At 44.6% G+C, this 14,799-nt stretch overlaps 1 protein-coding gene across 4 annotated transcripts in view; it reads right to left on the bottom strand.

The window, feature by feature from the left end:
• Window positions 1-14,799, bottom strand: part of SH3BP1 (SH3 domain binding protein 1) — a 131,008-nt gene that overhangs the window by 62,310 nt on the left and 53,899 nt on the right. For all 4 annotated transcript variants that reach the window (XM_030207897.1, XM_030207907.1, XM_030207916.1 and 1 more), the window contains 2 exons: window positions 10,740-10,808; window positions 2,354-2,447 (listed from right to left, as the gene is read on the bottom strand). In XM_030207897.1, the coding sequence (XP_030063757.1) occupies window positions 2,354-2,447; window positions 10,740-10,808 (163 nt within the window). The remainder of the gene's footprint in view (window positions 1-2,353; window positions 2,448-10,739; window positions 10,809-14,799) is intronic.

Genomic DNA, 14,799 nt, shown 5'->3' with positions numbered 1-14,799 from the left:
TTAAACCCTGCTAAGCTAACTGCTTTTACCACATTCTCTTGCTTTATAAAATACTTGCATAAGTGGCAGGGGCAGATGTTTACACCAGCCCTAGAGCAGATGTAAATGTCTGTGCTAATATTTGTCATGAGCACATATAAATTATAGCATTTTGCCATCTACATGCACTGCCCACACTCTGTATACTCCACCTAGTGCCAGCAAAGTACGCACCATCATATCATGGCATGTACTTCTCAACTAGTCAGTATTTATTTCAACATTTATATCCCGCACTTTCCAGCATGTGTTGGTTCAGTGTGGCTTATAGTAATTTTTTTTTTAAACAAACAATTGATCTACAAACCAAAAGAAGCACAAGCAGTCTTCAAGAGAGGGGGCATCAACTCAAGAGTTTTATTGATCTGGATCCGATCAATAAGTAGTGGCTGAATTTTGCGTTATTTGTACTTTCTTCAGAACTTGCTCCCTACAGCCTACATATACTCCATTACAATAATCTGCATCAGCTAATACCAAAGGGGTTCTTTTACTAAAGTTTAGCTCGAGTTATCTACAGCAGGGCCCATTTTATTCCTATGGGCCCTGCTGCAGATAACTTGAGCTAAGCTTTAGTAAAAGACACCCACAGTTTGAACCAACATACAAAAACATCAATAGGGAAGTAACCTCTAATGTTTCTTAGTTTCCATAACACACTAAACATTTGTGAACAAGACTGAGCTTATCATTCCCTCTAAACACACCTCTCCTCTTCCCCCATTCTCTATCTCTGTGGATAACACTCTCATCCTCCCTGTCTCATCAGCTTGTAACCTTGGGGTCATCTTTGACTCCTCTCTCTTTTTCTCTGCACATATCCAACAGACTGCTAAAACTGTCATTTATTTCTCTGTATCACCACCAAAATTCATCCTTCTTTCTTTCTGCGCACACTACCAAAACCCTTATCCACACTTATTACCTCTCCCTTAGACTACTGCAACTTGCTTCTCACAGGTCTCCCACTAAGCCATCTCTTTCCCCTTCAATCTGTTCAAAATTCTGCTCCATGACTTATGTTCCATCAGTACCACTATGCTCGTATTAAGTCACGTCATTGGCTCTATCCGTTTCCACATGCAGTTCAAACTCCTCTTACTGACTTACAAGTGCATTCACTCTGCAGCTCCTCAGTACCTCTCCACTCATCTCTCCCTACACTCCTCCCCAGGAATTCCTTCCATCAGGTAAATCTCTCATCTGTACCCTTCTCCTCTACTGCTAACTCCAGACTTTGTTCTTTTTATCTTGCTGGGTTGCACCATATGCCTGGAATAGACTTCCTAAGCCAGTACGCCAAACTCTATATCTGGCCGTCTTCAAATCTAGGCTAAAAGCTCACCTTTTTGAAGCTGCTTTTAACTCCTAACCCCTATTCACTTGTATAGTACCCATGTCTGTTTTATCATTCCCACCATAAGTAATTCCCTTATCCTTTATTTGTCCTGTTTGTCTGTCTTGATTACATTGTAAGCTCTGTCGAGCAGGGACTGTCTCTTACATGTTCCAAGTGTATAGCACTGAATACCTTTAGTAGTGCTATAGAAATGATAAGTAGTAGTAGCAGCTACCGTTCTGACCTACTTTTCAAAGGTATTCTGAAAAGGGTCATTTATAACTGAATGTTGCCACATCAATGCAAAAATGATTAAAATACTCCAAAGTGAGCACTACTTTACTCCCCCCCCCCCCACCCTTTAGCCTCCCTATGAGGAAAGGCTAAAGTAACTATGGCTCTTCAGCTTGGAGAGGAGACGGTTGAGGGGAGATATGATAGAGGTCTATAAAATACTGAGTGGAGTGGAATGGGTAGTCATGAATCACTTGTTTACGATTTCCAATATTATTATGACTAGGGAGCATGCAATGAAGCTACTAAGTAGTAAAATTTAAAACAAACCAGAGAAAATATTTCTTCACGCAACGTGTAATTAAACTCTAGAATTCATTGCCAGAGAATGTGGTAAAAGAGAGTTAGGTTAGCAGGGTTTAAAAACGTTTAGAAAACTTCCTAAAAGAAAAGTCCATAAATCATTATTAAGATGAACTTGGGAAAATCCACTTCTTATTTCTAGGATAAGCAGTATAAAGTCTGTTTTACTGTTCTGGGACCTTGCCAGGTACTTGCAACCTGGATTGGCCACCATTGAGAAACAGGATACTAGACTTGATGGACCTTCAGTCTGTCCCAGTATAGCAACGCTTATGTTTTAATTACCTCCGCAATGTTCTGAGTGGAGCTGCTGCACTGTTTTTTTTTTTAATTAATGATGCACTTTCTCACCAGACCTTTAAGCCGTTATAAGGTTACCTGTCGGGCCATGACGACTGTCTCGTAACTCCAGCAGCACATGATCCAGGGAGGTCAAAGACTTCCTGTGGAAGTCTGCCTGGATCTCTAGAAGCTGGAAGGGGGTGAGTGAGAAAAAGAGAAGCTTAGTTAGAGAGACAGTTTGGGTAGTGGTGATGATAATGACAAGCAGGAAAGGGAATATTTCTTTGGTTACAGAGAGGGAACAGCTGAATATATTACGCCTCTGAACAAAGCTGTATCACATTGGTGTATTCATATGTCAAAAAGATTTGCTCCACACGAAACAAGGCACCTACCTCTTCACAGAGAAGCTAATTTTTCAAAGATGATTTTGAAACCTACCTACTGGTACTGTACTTCTTAATGTAGTCCACAGGGCACACACAGCCAGCCAAGTTTTCAGGATATCCACAATTTATATGCATGAGAGATCTGCACACCAAGGAAGAAGTGAATGCAACTCTATCTCATGCATATTCATTGTGTATATCCTGAAAGCCCAACTTGGCTGGGTGTGCCCAGGGACTGGGTTGAGAAACACTGTACTAGCAGAATACCTCACCTCAGTCACACATACAGAACAGAGAGAGCTGATCTACCAGGTTACCCAGTCCCAAAAGGGAGACAGTTTGGCCAGTTCTGCTTTTGAATTTACATCCCAAACAGTATGTATTTATAATCCCGGATTCTACACACTGTGATCAGCTCTGCAAGTCCTATAATCCATCAAGATATGATTGCCTGAAATCCAGGACTTGCCTAAAATCTCCCTCCTGGAACTAAGTAAAACAGTTGGGCTATATTTAACTTATTATGGGCTTTGACTCCCTTCACAATCTTTTTTGGGGAGGGGAGTCATGGTCATTGCTTAAAGAGTAAAACTAGTGGCCAGATTTAGGAATCCAGAAGCAGCTCTGAACATGGCCTCTAGCCAAGGACTGTTTCTGCAATGAGCTGTGAGACAGATCCTCACCAAATACAGAATCAGAGACCACAATCTAAAAATATCTATCTATATCTATCTATCTATAAACAGACAGGCAAAAATTGATCTAGAAACCACAAGAAGTCAGCCTCTGCGTGCAGTATAACACTGAAGAAATAGAAAGAAATTCATTTCCTCCTCTTCTGTGCAAAATATAAAGAAACAGTGCAACATCAAAACACCCTTGTACACTGAAGAATACGTTTCAAAGAGCATTAAAGCAGGAGTTTATTTCACTAATCTACACAACATATTCAATGTGAAAGAATAATTACAGAAATATTCAATAATAAACCAAAAGGCTTAATTGCATAAGTCTCCATATATTTTGTCATACCAAATCCAAATTAGCTCCACTTCCAACAGGTGCCTTAACAGCAGCACTTTTTAATGAAGAGCCAAGCCTTTACTGTTCAATTAAATAAAACTGAAGCAAAGGTCTAAACATGCCAAACACAGCTGCTGAAAGAGCTCTGGAATAGAGTTATTCAAAAGTACAGATTGGAGGAAGGCTATAAGAATATTTCAATGTATTTGAATATCTCTTGGCATACCATCAGGTCCATCAGCATAAAGTGGAAGCGGTATGGCATCAAGATACTGCCTCAGTCAAGCTGTCCCTCCAAATCAGTAGCCATGGGTTAAGGACAGGGCTGGTGCTACCCATTTTGTTGCCCTGTGCAAATGATTACGATGCTGCCCCCTTACCAGCATTCCCCTAGGGTTTATTTTGATCGAGTCATTTACAACCTTCTCATTTTTTTTTTTTTTTTAATGTATATATTTTTTATTAAAGATTGCTCAAATACAAAATAGCCAACAATCGGCTGTTCAGCAACATATTTCTTTTACATCAAGCTTATTTAACTCTAACTTTAACCTTCCCTCCCCTCCCTCCCTAACCCAGTGGTGTGTTTGATTGTTCTTTATACTGTTCATAAAGTGTCCATATTTTGTTGAAAATCCGCATGGAGCCTCTTCGCATGGCTGTCAGCTTTGACATTTGGTATAAGTATTCAACTCTCCCAGTTGCTATTTGTAATGTTGGTGGTTGCAGTTGCTTCCATGCCCGGGCTATTCCAAGCCTTGCTGCCACAAAATATTGAGTCGCCAGTCTGTGTTGCCAGCCAGATATCCCAGCTGGTTTAAAATGCAGAAGGCAGTGTTCTGCCCTCCATGGGCATTGCCTTTGTATAACTGTATCAACCAGCTGCAATATCTCTTTCCAGTATTCTTTTATTTTCTCACAAGACCACCATATGTGAAAGAATGTGCCTCTATGGCCACATTCCCGCCAACATTGACCTGATGTTTCTGGAAACATTTTTTGTAGTCGGTCTGGTGTGTAGTACCACCCATAAAACATCTTAAAACCATTTTCATTCACCGTTTGTGCTATGGATGACTTAAGCAAATATTTATAATTACCTTTCCAAACCATTGTGGAATAGGTAGTCTGTAATATCTCTTCCCATCTCTTTTGATATAGTACCTGAGGATCAGTCTGTCCCAGCAAAGCCAGGTATATACGTGTTATCCCTCCTTTGCCTCCTCCTCTAATGATCGCAAGTTCTAGATCTGTTTCAGCTAGGTCTAATTCATCCTGCGCTTTCTTCTTAAGGAAGTTACGCAGATTGCAATAATAGGTAAGATCTCTCTCTATCAGACCATATTCCTCCTGAAGGTCTGCAAAACCAATCATTTCTCCATCTTTCCATGTTTGCCCTAGTGTGCGCAACCCTGCTTGGGCCCATTTGTCAAAAATCTTCTCCGATCTCCCCAATGAAAACCCTTTTGCCCAACGTATTGCTGTTTGCCGATAATACACTCTTTCCGGAAATAAACGTCTCCTCAATTGATACCATGTCCATAAAGGATGTCTCAATCCCATAGGCATTGCTCTTATTGTGGGCACTAATTCCTCTTTTGGTATCCATAAAATATCTTCTATTTCTCGCCTGCCCAACCATGCTCTTTCCCAATGAAGCCATTTCTTGGATGCCCCCGGCGACCACTCTGCCAAGACCCGAATCTGGGCTGCTTGGTAATATAGGTAGAAGTTAGGGACTCCCATACCTCCTCTCTCCCATGTTTGAAACATCATAGATCTCCTTACTCGTGGTGGGCGTTTCCTCCAGATATATGCAAACATTTTGCGATTTAGCTTTGTAAAAAAGCTTACGGGAATTGGGATCGGAATTGCCATAAATAAGTACAGCATTTTCGGAAGCAACATCATTTTGATAGCATGTATGCGCCCCTGCCAAGATATATTAAGTCCTTCCCATCTGTCTAACTCCTGAAAAAGTTCTTCTGCTTTCTTGGGGAAGTTAGCTGCATATAGCCCCTCTATTTGTGGGGTTATCTGTATGCCCAAATATTTAATAGCCTTTTTCGCCCATACAAAGGGAAACTCAGTCCTAAGAACCTCTAATTCTTTGGGAGGCACTGTGAGATTCAAAAAGGTGGATTTTTCCAAGTTCGGCTTAAACCCTGATAATTTCCCATAGTGCGTGAGATGTTCTATTACCCTTTTTATAGAAGTTTCTGGTTTCACAATTGTGAGCAATATATCATCGGCAAACAGCATAAGTTTGTGTTCTCTCCATCCTCTCACCACTCCCTTCACCTCCCCATCCTTCCGAAGCATGCAGGCTAGCGGCTCCAGGGACAAAGCGAAAAGAAGTGGAGATATCGCACATCCCTGTCTGGTCCCACGTTGTAGCTTAAATGTTCTTGTATAAGACCCATTAATTTTTAAAGTTGCCAGTGGACCTTGATATAGTAACTGTAACCAGCTCAGAAACTTCCCCTCTATCCCTACCCACTGCAATACTTGGAACAGAAACGACCAGTCCACTCTATCAAATGCTTTTTCTGCATCGATTGATAGCAGTACTGCTGGGGTCTGGTCGTCTCTCACCTGCTGGATAATGTGCATCAGACATCTGGTATTGTCAAACGTCTGTCGCCCCGCTATAAATCCCGCCTGATCCTCATGAACTATACCTGGAATCTGTTTTTGTAGTCTGCAGGCCAGTATCTTTGCAAATATCTTGTAATCCACATTCAAAAGCGAGATTGGCCTGTAGGAGCTACAAAGCCGGGGATTTTTCCCCGGCTTCAATAGTAAAGTTATTGCTGCTAATCTCCATGTATAGGGTAATTCCTGCGACTCTGATAAATCATTAAACACTTTCAATAGGACCGGGGCCAGATGTTTACTATACACCTTGTAGAACCTAGTGGGGAATCCATCTGGCCCCGGTGCTTTACCATTTGCCATATCTGTTATTGCCCACATTATCTCCTCTAGTGAGATGGGTGCTGACATCCGCTCGGTTCCTCCTCTTTCCACCCGCGGGAGATCCGCCTCTTGTAAATACTGCTCTATTTCATCTACCTCTGGGACTTGTTCTGGTTCATATAAATTTGTATAGTAATTCAAAAACTCCTCTTGAATCTGTTCCATCTGTGTGACAAAATTCCCATCCGCTGTTTGTATGCCCCCTATATGATTACGTTGTGCTAGCTTTTTCAATTTACAAGCTAGCAGTCTACCCGCCTTATTCCCAAGCTCAAAGTGTTCTTGTTGTGTCTTTTGTAGTTTAGCGGCCACTTCTGCCAGCTGTAACTCCTGAAGTTTATTTCTCAGCTCGTTTAATTTTGTCTGTCCCCTAGTGTCTGTGGGGTTCTTTTTGTGTGCTTGTTCTAGCTTTGCTAATTCTGTCCTAATACTCTCTTCTTGTTCCATTCTTGTTTTGGTTATGTGTGCTCCTAATGCTATTAATTGTCCTCTAAGGACCGCTTTCAGACCTTCCCATAAATATTCTGAGCGGATCTCCCCCACATCGTTAAATTTGAGATATTCCTCAATATATTTTTCTATCACTGGGATATTTTTAGTATCCATTAGGATTGCCTCATTTAACCTCCAGTATCGCTCGCCCACCTGTCTAATTCCTATATGTAATTCTAGTACCACCGGAGTATGGTCTGACCAGGTGCGTGGCTCTATATTGATCTTACTTACGTTATTAGCCACTGCCACATCTCCCATCCAGCCATCTATTCTAGAATAGGATCTATATTTAGCAGAATAGTATGTATAGTCTCTTTCCTGTCCATGTTTTGCCCTCCATAAATCTGTCAGTCCCCATCTGGCCAAGAAACTCTTCAATCCTTTCCTATCTATTTTAGCATATACAGCTTGGCCTGTAGAGTTGTCTAACGGGGGATGAATCGTGACATTAAAGTCTCCCCCCAGGAGGAGTCGACCTTGTTGGTGCTTTTGCAATTGTAATTCCACTTTTTCTATAAACTGTTTCTGCCCGGAATTCGAGGCATATATATTAACAATGGTGTACTGAGTATTATATAATGAAACTTTTACCAGCAAGAATCTGCCTTCTTTATCAGTTACTGTATGTTGAACCTGCCAGGAAAATGAATCCGACAGTGCTATTAATACCCCTCTCTGTTTAGAATTGTCTATACATGATGAAAATAAGATTGTAGGGTATCGCCTATGACCCACCAGCCGCTCGTGACACTTTTTCAGGTGCGTCTCCTGTAGAAGCACTATATCTGCTCGCAAGCGTATCATTTCTTTAAATGCTAGCTGGCGCTTCATAGGCGAGTTAAGGCCCCTCACATTGAATGTTACACATTTAAACACTTTATCGCCCGATACCATTCAATCAGACCATTATATATCCACCACCATTTCCCCTTATCCCTATCCCCCCTCCCCCCTCCCTCTTTCCCCAATAACCTGAAATAGCATGCCCCCTTCTTCTTTGAAGGCATGCTAAGAAAAATTGTGGACTTCCGTTCTCATCTTCTACACCAGCCCATTTAGGCGCTTTGGCCCTTAGTAGTTTGCAGGCACCGCTCCCGCTGTTTCAGGTTCAAAATTTGGCCTGTCTCTCTGGGCAGAGATTTAATTCCAATGTGCAATGTGTTGTCATGTGCCTTTCCCTGACGCCAGCCGTTGATCTGATGCTTGTCTTCTCAGCCGTCCTCGCCCCTGTGAGACTCTCTGCCATCTCTGCTTGCTCTTTTTCGGAGGTCCATTAGTTTGATGTGCTGTGATCGCTGTTGTCTCCTTGTTCTGCCCCAAAAACTCTTGGGCCTCCTCAGGCGTGACCACTCGTCGTTGCTTTCCCTCTTTATAAAACACTAGGGCAAAAGGATGCTGCCATTTATATTTGATTCCTTCATCTCGGAGCTTTTCCGTTAATGGACGCAGCGCTCCTCTCCTTTTCAATGTGGTAGCCGCTAGATCTTGAAATAATTCAATGGGATACGTCTCCCATATTATGGGACTAGCTACCCTTGCTTGGCGCATGACATCCTCTTTCATTTTGAACTCTGTGAAACAAGCCACAATGTCTTTAGGCACATTAGCCTTTCTCGGACCCAATGCCCTGTGTGCACGCTCTAGTTTAATTGTTTCGGGTGCCACTATATGCTCCGGGGTAGAGAGCAGATGAGCCGCTATATCCTGCACTGCTTTTTCACAGTTGATAAATTCTGGTAGCTCCGGTAGGCCCCGTACTCGGATATTAGCTCGCCGGCTTCTATTTTCAAGGTCTTCCACCTTGTCCGTGAGAAATCTCATGTTTGCTTGTTGCTCAACCATTTGCTGCTCTATCCCCGTTATCGTATCCGCTTGTTCCTCAAGGCCCACTTCAGTTTCACTAACTCGATTCCCCAGCTCTTTGATCTCCTCTCTTAGGTCTGCGCTCAATTGCGCAAAATCACGCCGCATCTCTTTAATGTCCTTTTTAATATCCAACAGCCATGTACTCAGCTGCTCCCATTTATCTGGTGCCAGCTCGTTTTCCTGTGTTTCTTCGTGTGCGCCCTGTGCGCTTGTAGGCCGCTGGCTTAGGGAGGCCACTTGACTCGGCTGATCACCTGCCTGCCTGTCCGCCACGTGTTCGCGGTCCCGATATGCGAAGGCAGTTAAATCCGCCGTTTTGGGTTTCGAGTTCGCCATCTTCAGGAGCGCGTGTCTTCCGCTGTTTGCTCTACTACACGCCTTCCGTTTCGGGCTTTAATTGTTCTTCTTTTTAGCTGGTATTTGGGCTGGTGTTCGGGAGCTGCGCGTTCAGACCGCCATTGCGGTTCGTGACGTCACCGGAAGCCGAACCTTCTCATTTTGACCAACCAATAACTTATAAACGAGTGAAGACACTTTTTATATGTGAGATGGTATTAGAGTAAGGCTACCTGATTTCTAAGGGGTGCATTTGGTACACTTGATCTCTGTGCTGCTAGTAATGAGTGAGCAGTTCATTTGAGGGAGGGGATGAATGATTATCCTGTGAAACATCCCCAAAGAAAATATACTTAAAGGCACTTCCTTTAAATTTTGTTACCACTGAGTATTTCACACTCGCTACAATGGGCCTAGATACGTCCTAGATACAAGCAAATTAATCATTTATCAGAAAAAATTTTAAACAGCCAACAAAATCCTAATGTTGTCATGTAAATTCAGCGTGAGTGACATATTCCAGCCATATGTTTTCAACTGGGACCCTAAATATTTTATAAAGATGCGTATTAATATAACCCTAGGTTGCTGGGTGAGCATCAGGCAGGTCACTATAGAAAGGTTTTTGGACTGGTGTTTGAAGGTCGAGGTCGGGACTAACTGATGCCAGGAGGCCATCTGGCACCTCTTGGTGTTACTGTCCCCTAGAAATGCCCACTATGAAACCACCCGGAGTTCTGCTTTTTATTTTGTTGCCCCCAAAATTTGGAATAACCTTCCCCCTCCTATGCGTTCTGAAATTTCCTCTCTCAAATTCAAAGTTTGTTAAAAACTCATTTTTTTCCAGCTTGCCTTTGGCATCGTAGCTGGTTGTCACTCTGATTATAGGTAAAAGTAGCCCTTTTTTTTTTGTTTGCCTGTTTAATTTGTATTAGTTCTTTCTTTCCCTATTTTATTTATTTATTTGGATTTTGCTCACACCTTTTTCAGTAGTAGCTCAAGGTGAGTTACATTCAGGTACTCTGGATATTTTTCTGTCCCAGGAGGGCTCACAATCTTACCTGAGGCAATGGAGGGTTAAGTGACTTGCCCAAGATCACAAGGAGCAGCAGTGGGATTTGAACTGGCCACCTCTGGATTGCAAGACCGGTGCTCTAACCACTAGGCCATTCCTCCACTGTAAGCAATTATCTTTGTTGCTCAGTGGGTTTCTTGAAAACTGGACCCTAGGTAACATCTTTATTCATATTTTCTTACAAACTTGGGGACACTATTTTGGGTTTCAGAATTTGAAAATTTAAAATTAAATAAATTACTTTCTTAGCTAGACATTGCAGGTGGTTGCTGGAGCATACAAAGAGGTTCCCTTCCCCCACCCACCAGGCCAGACTTACCTTAATAAAGTAATGGGCATGTTCATTCTCCTTGGTGGAGAAGTGATAAAGATCAGCCAGATATTCATCCTAGTGAGAGACACATCAGAGAGGCAAGAGACAAGGAGATCAGCCTATGTTACCACCATTAGTAAAGGCCGCATTTTATTAAAAAAAAAAAAATACAGATTTCCAGGCTTACAACAATTCTTCACCAGTACAAAAACAAATTAGATTTTTCAGCCTACTAGGGACAGAGAAAGCATCTGCAAATATATGTAAACCACTTTGGTTGTGCCACAGAAAGGGTGTATATCAAATCCATCACCCTCTAACCCTGTAGCGTATTAATGATTTTCTCTCACTTTTGAGTTTGTAGGAAAAATGCTTAGTACATCTGACCTTCGCAGAGTGAGACCATCTCTTTGAGTAGAACCACTGTTCCACCCTACCCAAGCAATGTCTTCTCCAACCAACTCCTCTGCCCTGAATCCCCCCCCCCTCCAAAAAAAGAACAACAAAAATGAACCCCATCTATACTGAAGATTACAGGGAAGTTTCTTAAAGGACATTTGCAGTGTGACTCTGACTGTCAAGGCTTCTCTTAACTAAAGATCAATGTAAATTCTGCTTGCACCTAAAGTTAGGCACATATGTTAGGAGTACACAAATACTCTACAATGGTAATTACACATGCAGTTGTTGATATAGAATTTACGCTGACCCCCAGGTTCTAAATATGGCACCTAAAAATCCGTGCGAAAACCGAAACAATAAATAACAATGCACATAACTTAGGGCCCCTTTTACCAAGCTGCAGAAAAAGGGGGCCGGTGCTGGCATCAGCGTGTGTTTTACACGCGCGCAGAGGCCCCCTTATACCGTGGCTGGTAAAAGGGAAGTCTCGCTTTCCTACAGGAAATGGCCGTGCGGCAAGTAAAGCACTTGCTGCGCAGCCATTTCGGGGGGCAGGGGGAGCCCTTACCGCAACTCATTGAGGTGGCGGTAAGGGCTCCCACGTTAACCCGGTGGTAACTCGGTAGCGCACGGCACTGTCCAATTACCGCTGGGTACACTTCCGGTGCCACAAAATTAAATAAATTTTTGAAGCGCTGGAAATGATGGCATGCTAGGGGTGGGAAGTACTGCCGGGCTGCTGCAGTAGCCTGGCAGTACTTCCTGTATAGCGAGTTGTAAGCCCGCACTGGGCTTCCCGCTGCTTAGTAAAGGAGCCCTTAATTGGTTAACTAGCTAATCAGAGCTGTTAACTGGATGATAACATGCAATTATAAGCACTAATTGGCATTGAGATTTACATGCACAACTCACTAAGTGTATTCTGTAAGGTGCTGCGTCTAAACTCAAAGTTACATAATTGAAAAGGGGGCGTGGCCATGGTCGAGGAGTGTGCGTTTCTAAAATCTATATGCAGTTATAGAATACACCCGATCTGCACCTAATTTAGGCATCGGGATTTACACCATGTAAAACGCGGCCTAGATGGATGTGACCAAATTTATTTGCTTGGCGAGCCGCTCAGTGTATTCTATATACTGCGCAGAAATTTAAGTCTATTCTATAAAATGTAGGCGTACTTTAGAGAATATGCTTAGGTATAATTTTTTTCCACGTGGATTTTTCAGGCGCCATATACAGGATCTAGCCCTTTGCGCGCATTATCCCAGCACCTAAATTTCGGCAACCTGTAGAGAATTACCCCCTGTGCACCTACTTTGATGAGAAATGTATGGGCATTCCTGTGGGCCTAGTTGAGCAGAACAGAAGTGGCACTGCAATGGATTGGCATATTTCATAAAATGTGTGTACAAGCAGGGCCGGTCTTAGGCAGAGGCGACTGAGGCGGCCGCATAGGGCCCCGCGCCTAAGGGGGCCCCGCGCGGCCCGCCTCAAGTCTGCCTCGCCTCTCCTACCACCGCCAATGCTCGCCTGCCCTCCATGTCCACCGACGCGACTCTCCAGTCCTCGTTCCCCTGCTCCACCTCCCTCCAGCCATCTGAGCCCCCCCTCCCCGACCCGCCAAACGACCCTCATCTACCACCCGACCCGCCGGCACCTCACCTGACCCAGCATTTTTAAAAAAGCTACAAGCGGCAGACAGTGCCTCCTCGCGTCTTTGAAAGAAGAAAAGTCGCTTCGTCCATTGGCCGGCCTTCCCTCATGTCCCGCCCTCTGATGTAACTTCTGCAAGGGCGGGACATGAGGGAAGGCCGGTCAATGGACGAAGCGACTTTTCTTCTTTCACAGACGCGAGGAGGCACTGTCTGCCGCTTGTAGCTTTTTAAAAAATGCTGGGTCAGGTGGTAGACGAGGGTCGTTTGGCGGGTCGGGGAGGGAGGTGGCTGGAGGGAGGGGGATCAGGGGAACGAGGAGAGTCGCTGGACATGGGGGGATAGCAGGGGAGGGGGGGTCTGGAAATAGGTGGAGGGCAGGAAGCACAGGAGGGTCGCTGGACATGGGGGGATAGCAGGGGAGGGGGGTCTGGAAATAGGTGGAGGGCAGGGGGCACAGAAGGGTCGCTGGACATGGGGGGATAGCAGGGGAGGGGGTTTCTGGAAATAGGTGGATGGCAGGGGAGGGCAGGGGGCACAGGACGGGGTTTCTGGACATAGGTTGAGGGCAGGGGCACAGGAGGGTTGCTGGACATGGGTGGATGGCAGGGGAGGGGGTTTCTGGACATAGGTTGAGGGCAGGGGGCACAGGAGGGTCGCTGGACATGGGTGGATGGCAGAGGAGGGGGTTTCTGGACATAGGTTGAGGGCAGGGGGCACAGGAGGGTTGCTGGACATGGGTGGATGGCAGGGGAGGGGGTTTCTGGACATAGGTTGAGGGCAGGGGGCACAGGAGGGTCGCTGGACATGGGTGGATGGCAGAGGAGGGGGTTTCTGGACATAGGTTGAGGGCAGGGGGCACAGGAGGGTCGCTGGACATGGGTGGATGGCAGGGGAGGGGGTTTCTGGACATAGGTTGAGGGCAGGGGGCACAGGAGGGTCACTGGACATGGGTGGATGGCAGGGGAGGGGGGCTTCTGGACATGGGTGGATGGCAGAGGAGGGGGTTTCTGGACATAGATGGATGGCAGGGGAGGGCAGGGGGCACAGGAGGGTCACTGGACATGGGTGGATGGCAGGGGAGGGGGTTTCTGGACATAGGTTGAGGGCAGGGGCACAGGAGGGTCGCTGGACATGGGTGGATGGCAGGGGAGGGGGGTTTCTGGACATGGGTAGATGGCATGGGAGGGGGTTTCTGGACATAGGTGGATGGCAGAGGGGACAGGGGGGGTTGCTGGACATAGATGGATGGCAGGGGGGACAGGAGGGTCGCTGGACATGGGTGAATGGAGGAGAGAGAAGAAATGCTGGACATGGATGGAGGCGAGGAAAGAGTGAGGAAGGAGATGAGGTGAGGGAAAAGGAAGAGAGGAGAAAAAGTGCACATGGATATAGAAAATAGGCAGAAGCTGGATCCACTGGACAGTCAAGTCTGCGGAGGACCCAGCTTTTACTTACGGATGTAGGGCAAGAAATGAAGAAGAAAGGCGGAAAGTAAAGAAATAAATGGAAAGGAAGCCCTGGAAACGGAGTTAAGAGGACAGATAGCAGCACTATCGGATACTGAGCCAGCATGATCAGAAAAACAAAGTCACCAGACAACAAAGGTAGAAAAAACTATTTTATTCAGGATTTATTAATTGGAATATGTCAGTTTTTGGAAATGTGCATCTGTGATATTTTTCATGTACGTTTCAATTTTTGTAGTATTGCTGCATGCTGAGTCTGACTTCTTGAGGTAACTTTCCATTTCAGTATTTTGCCTTCATGTGTTTTTCAGGTGTGATCAAGGAAGGTGCAGTATTCTGCTAGCGTATAGTTTGAATCCCTTTTTGTTTGTTTTTTTTTCACTAGGTTGTGCACTGGTGTTTTAGAGCCAGGTGTAATTACAGTTGCCTTTCCACGCCATACATAAGGTTGTAGCTCGTTCTGTCCTTGGAATTAGTGCTGTTTATGGTTTGTTAAGGTTATGAGTGTGTTTTTGCACAAGTTTGTGTATAGTGTTTTGCAGT

Source organism: Microcaecilia unicolor, chromosome 1, assembly GCF_901765095.1.
Source record: "Microcaecilia unicolor chromosome 1, aMicUni1.1, whole genome shotgun sequence".
Lineage (NCBI taxonomy): Eukaryota > Metazoa > Chordata > Amphibia > Gymnophiona > Siphonopidae > Microcaecilia > Microcaecilia unicolor.
The sequence above is the reverse complement of the archived record's forward strand: the minus strand, read 5'-3'. Positions and strand labels throughout refer to the sequence as shown.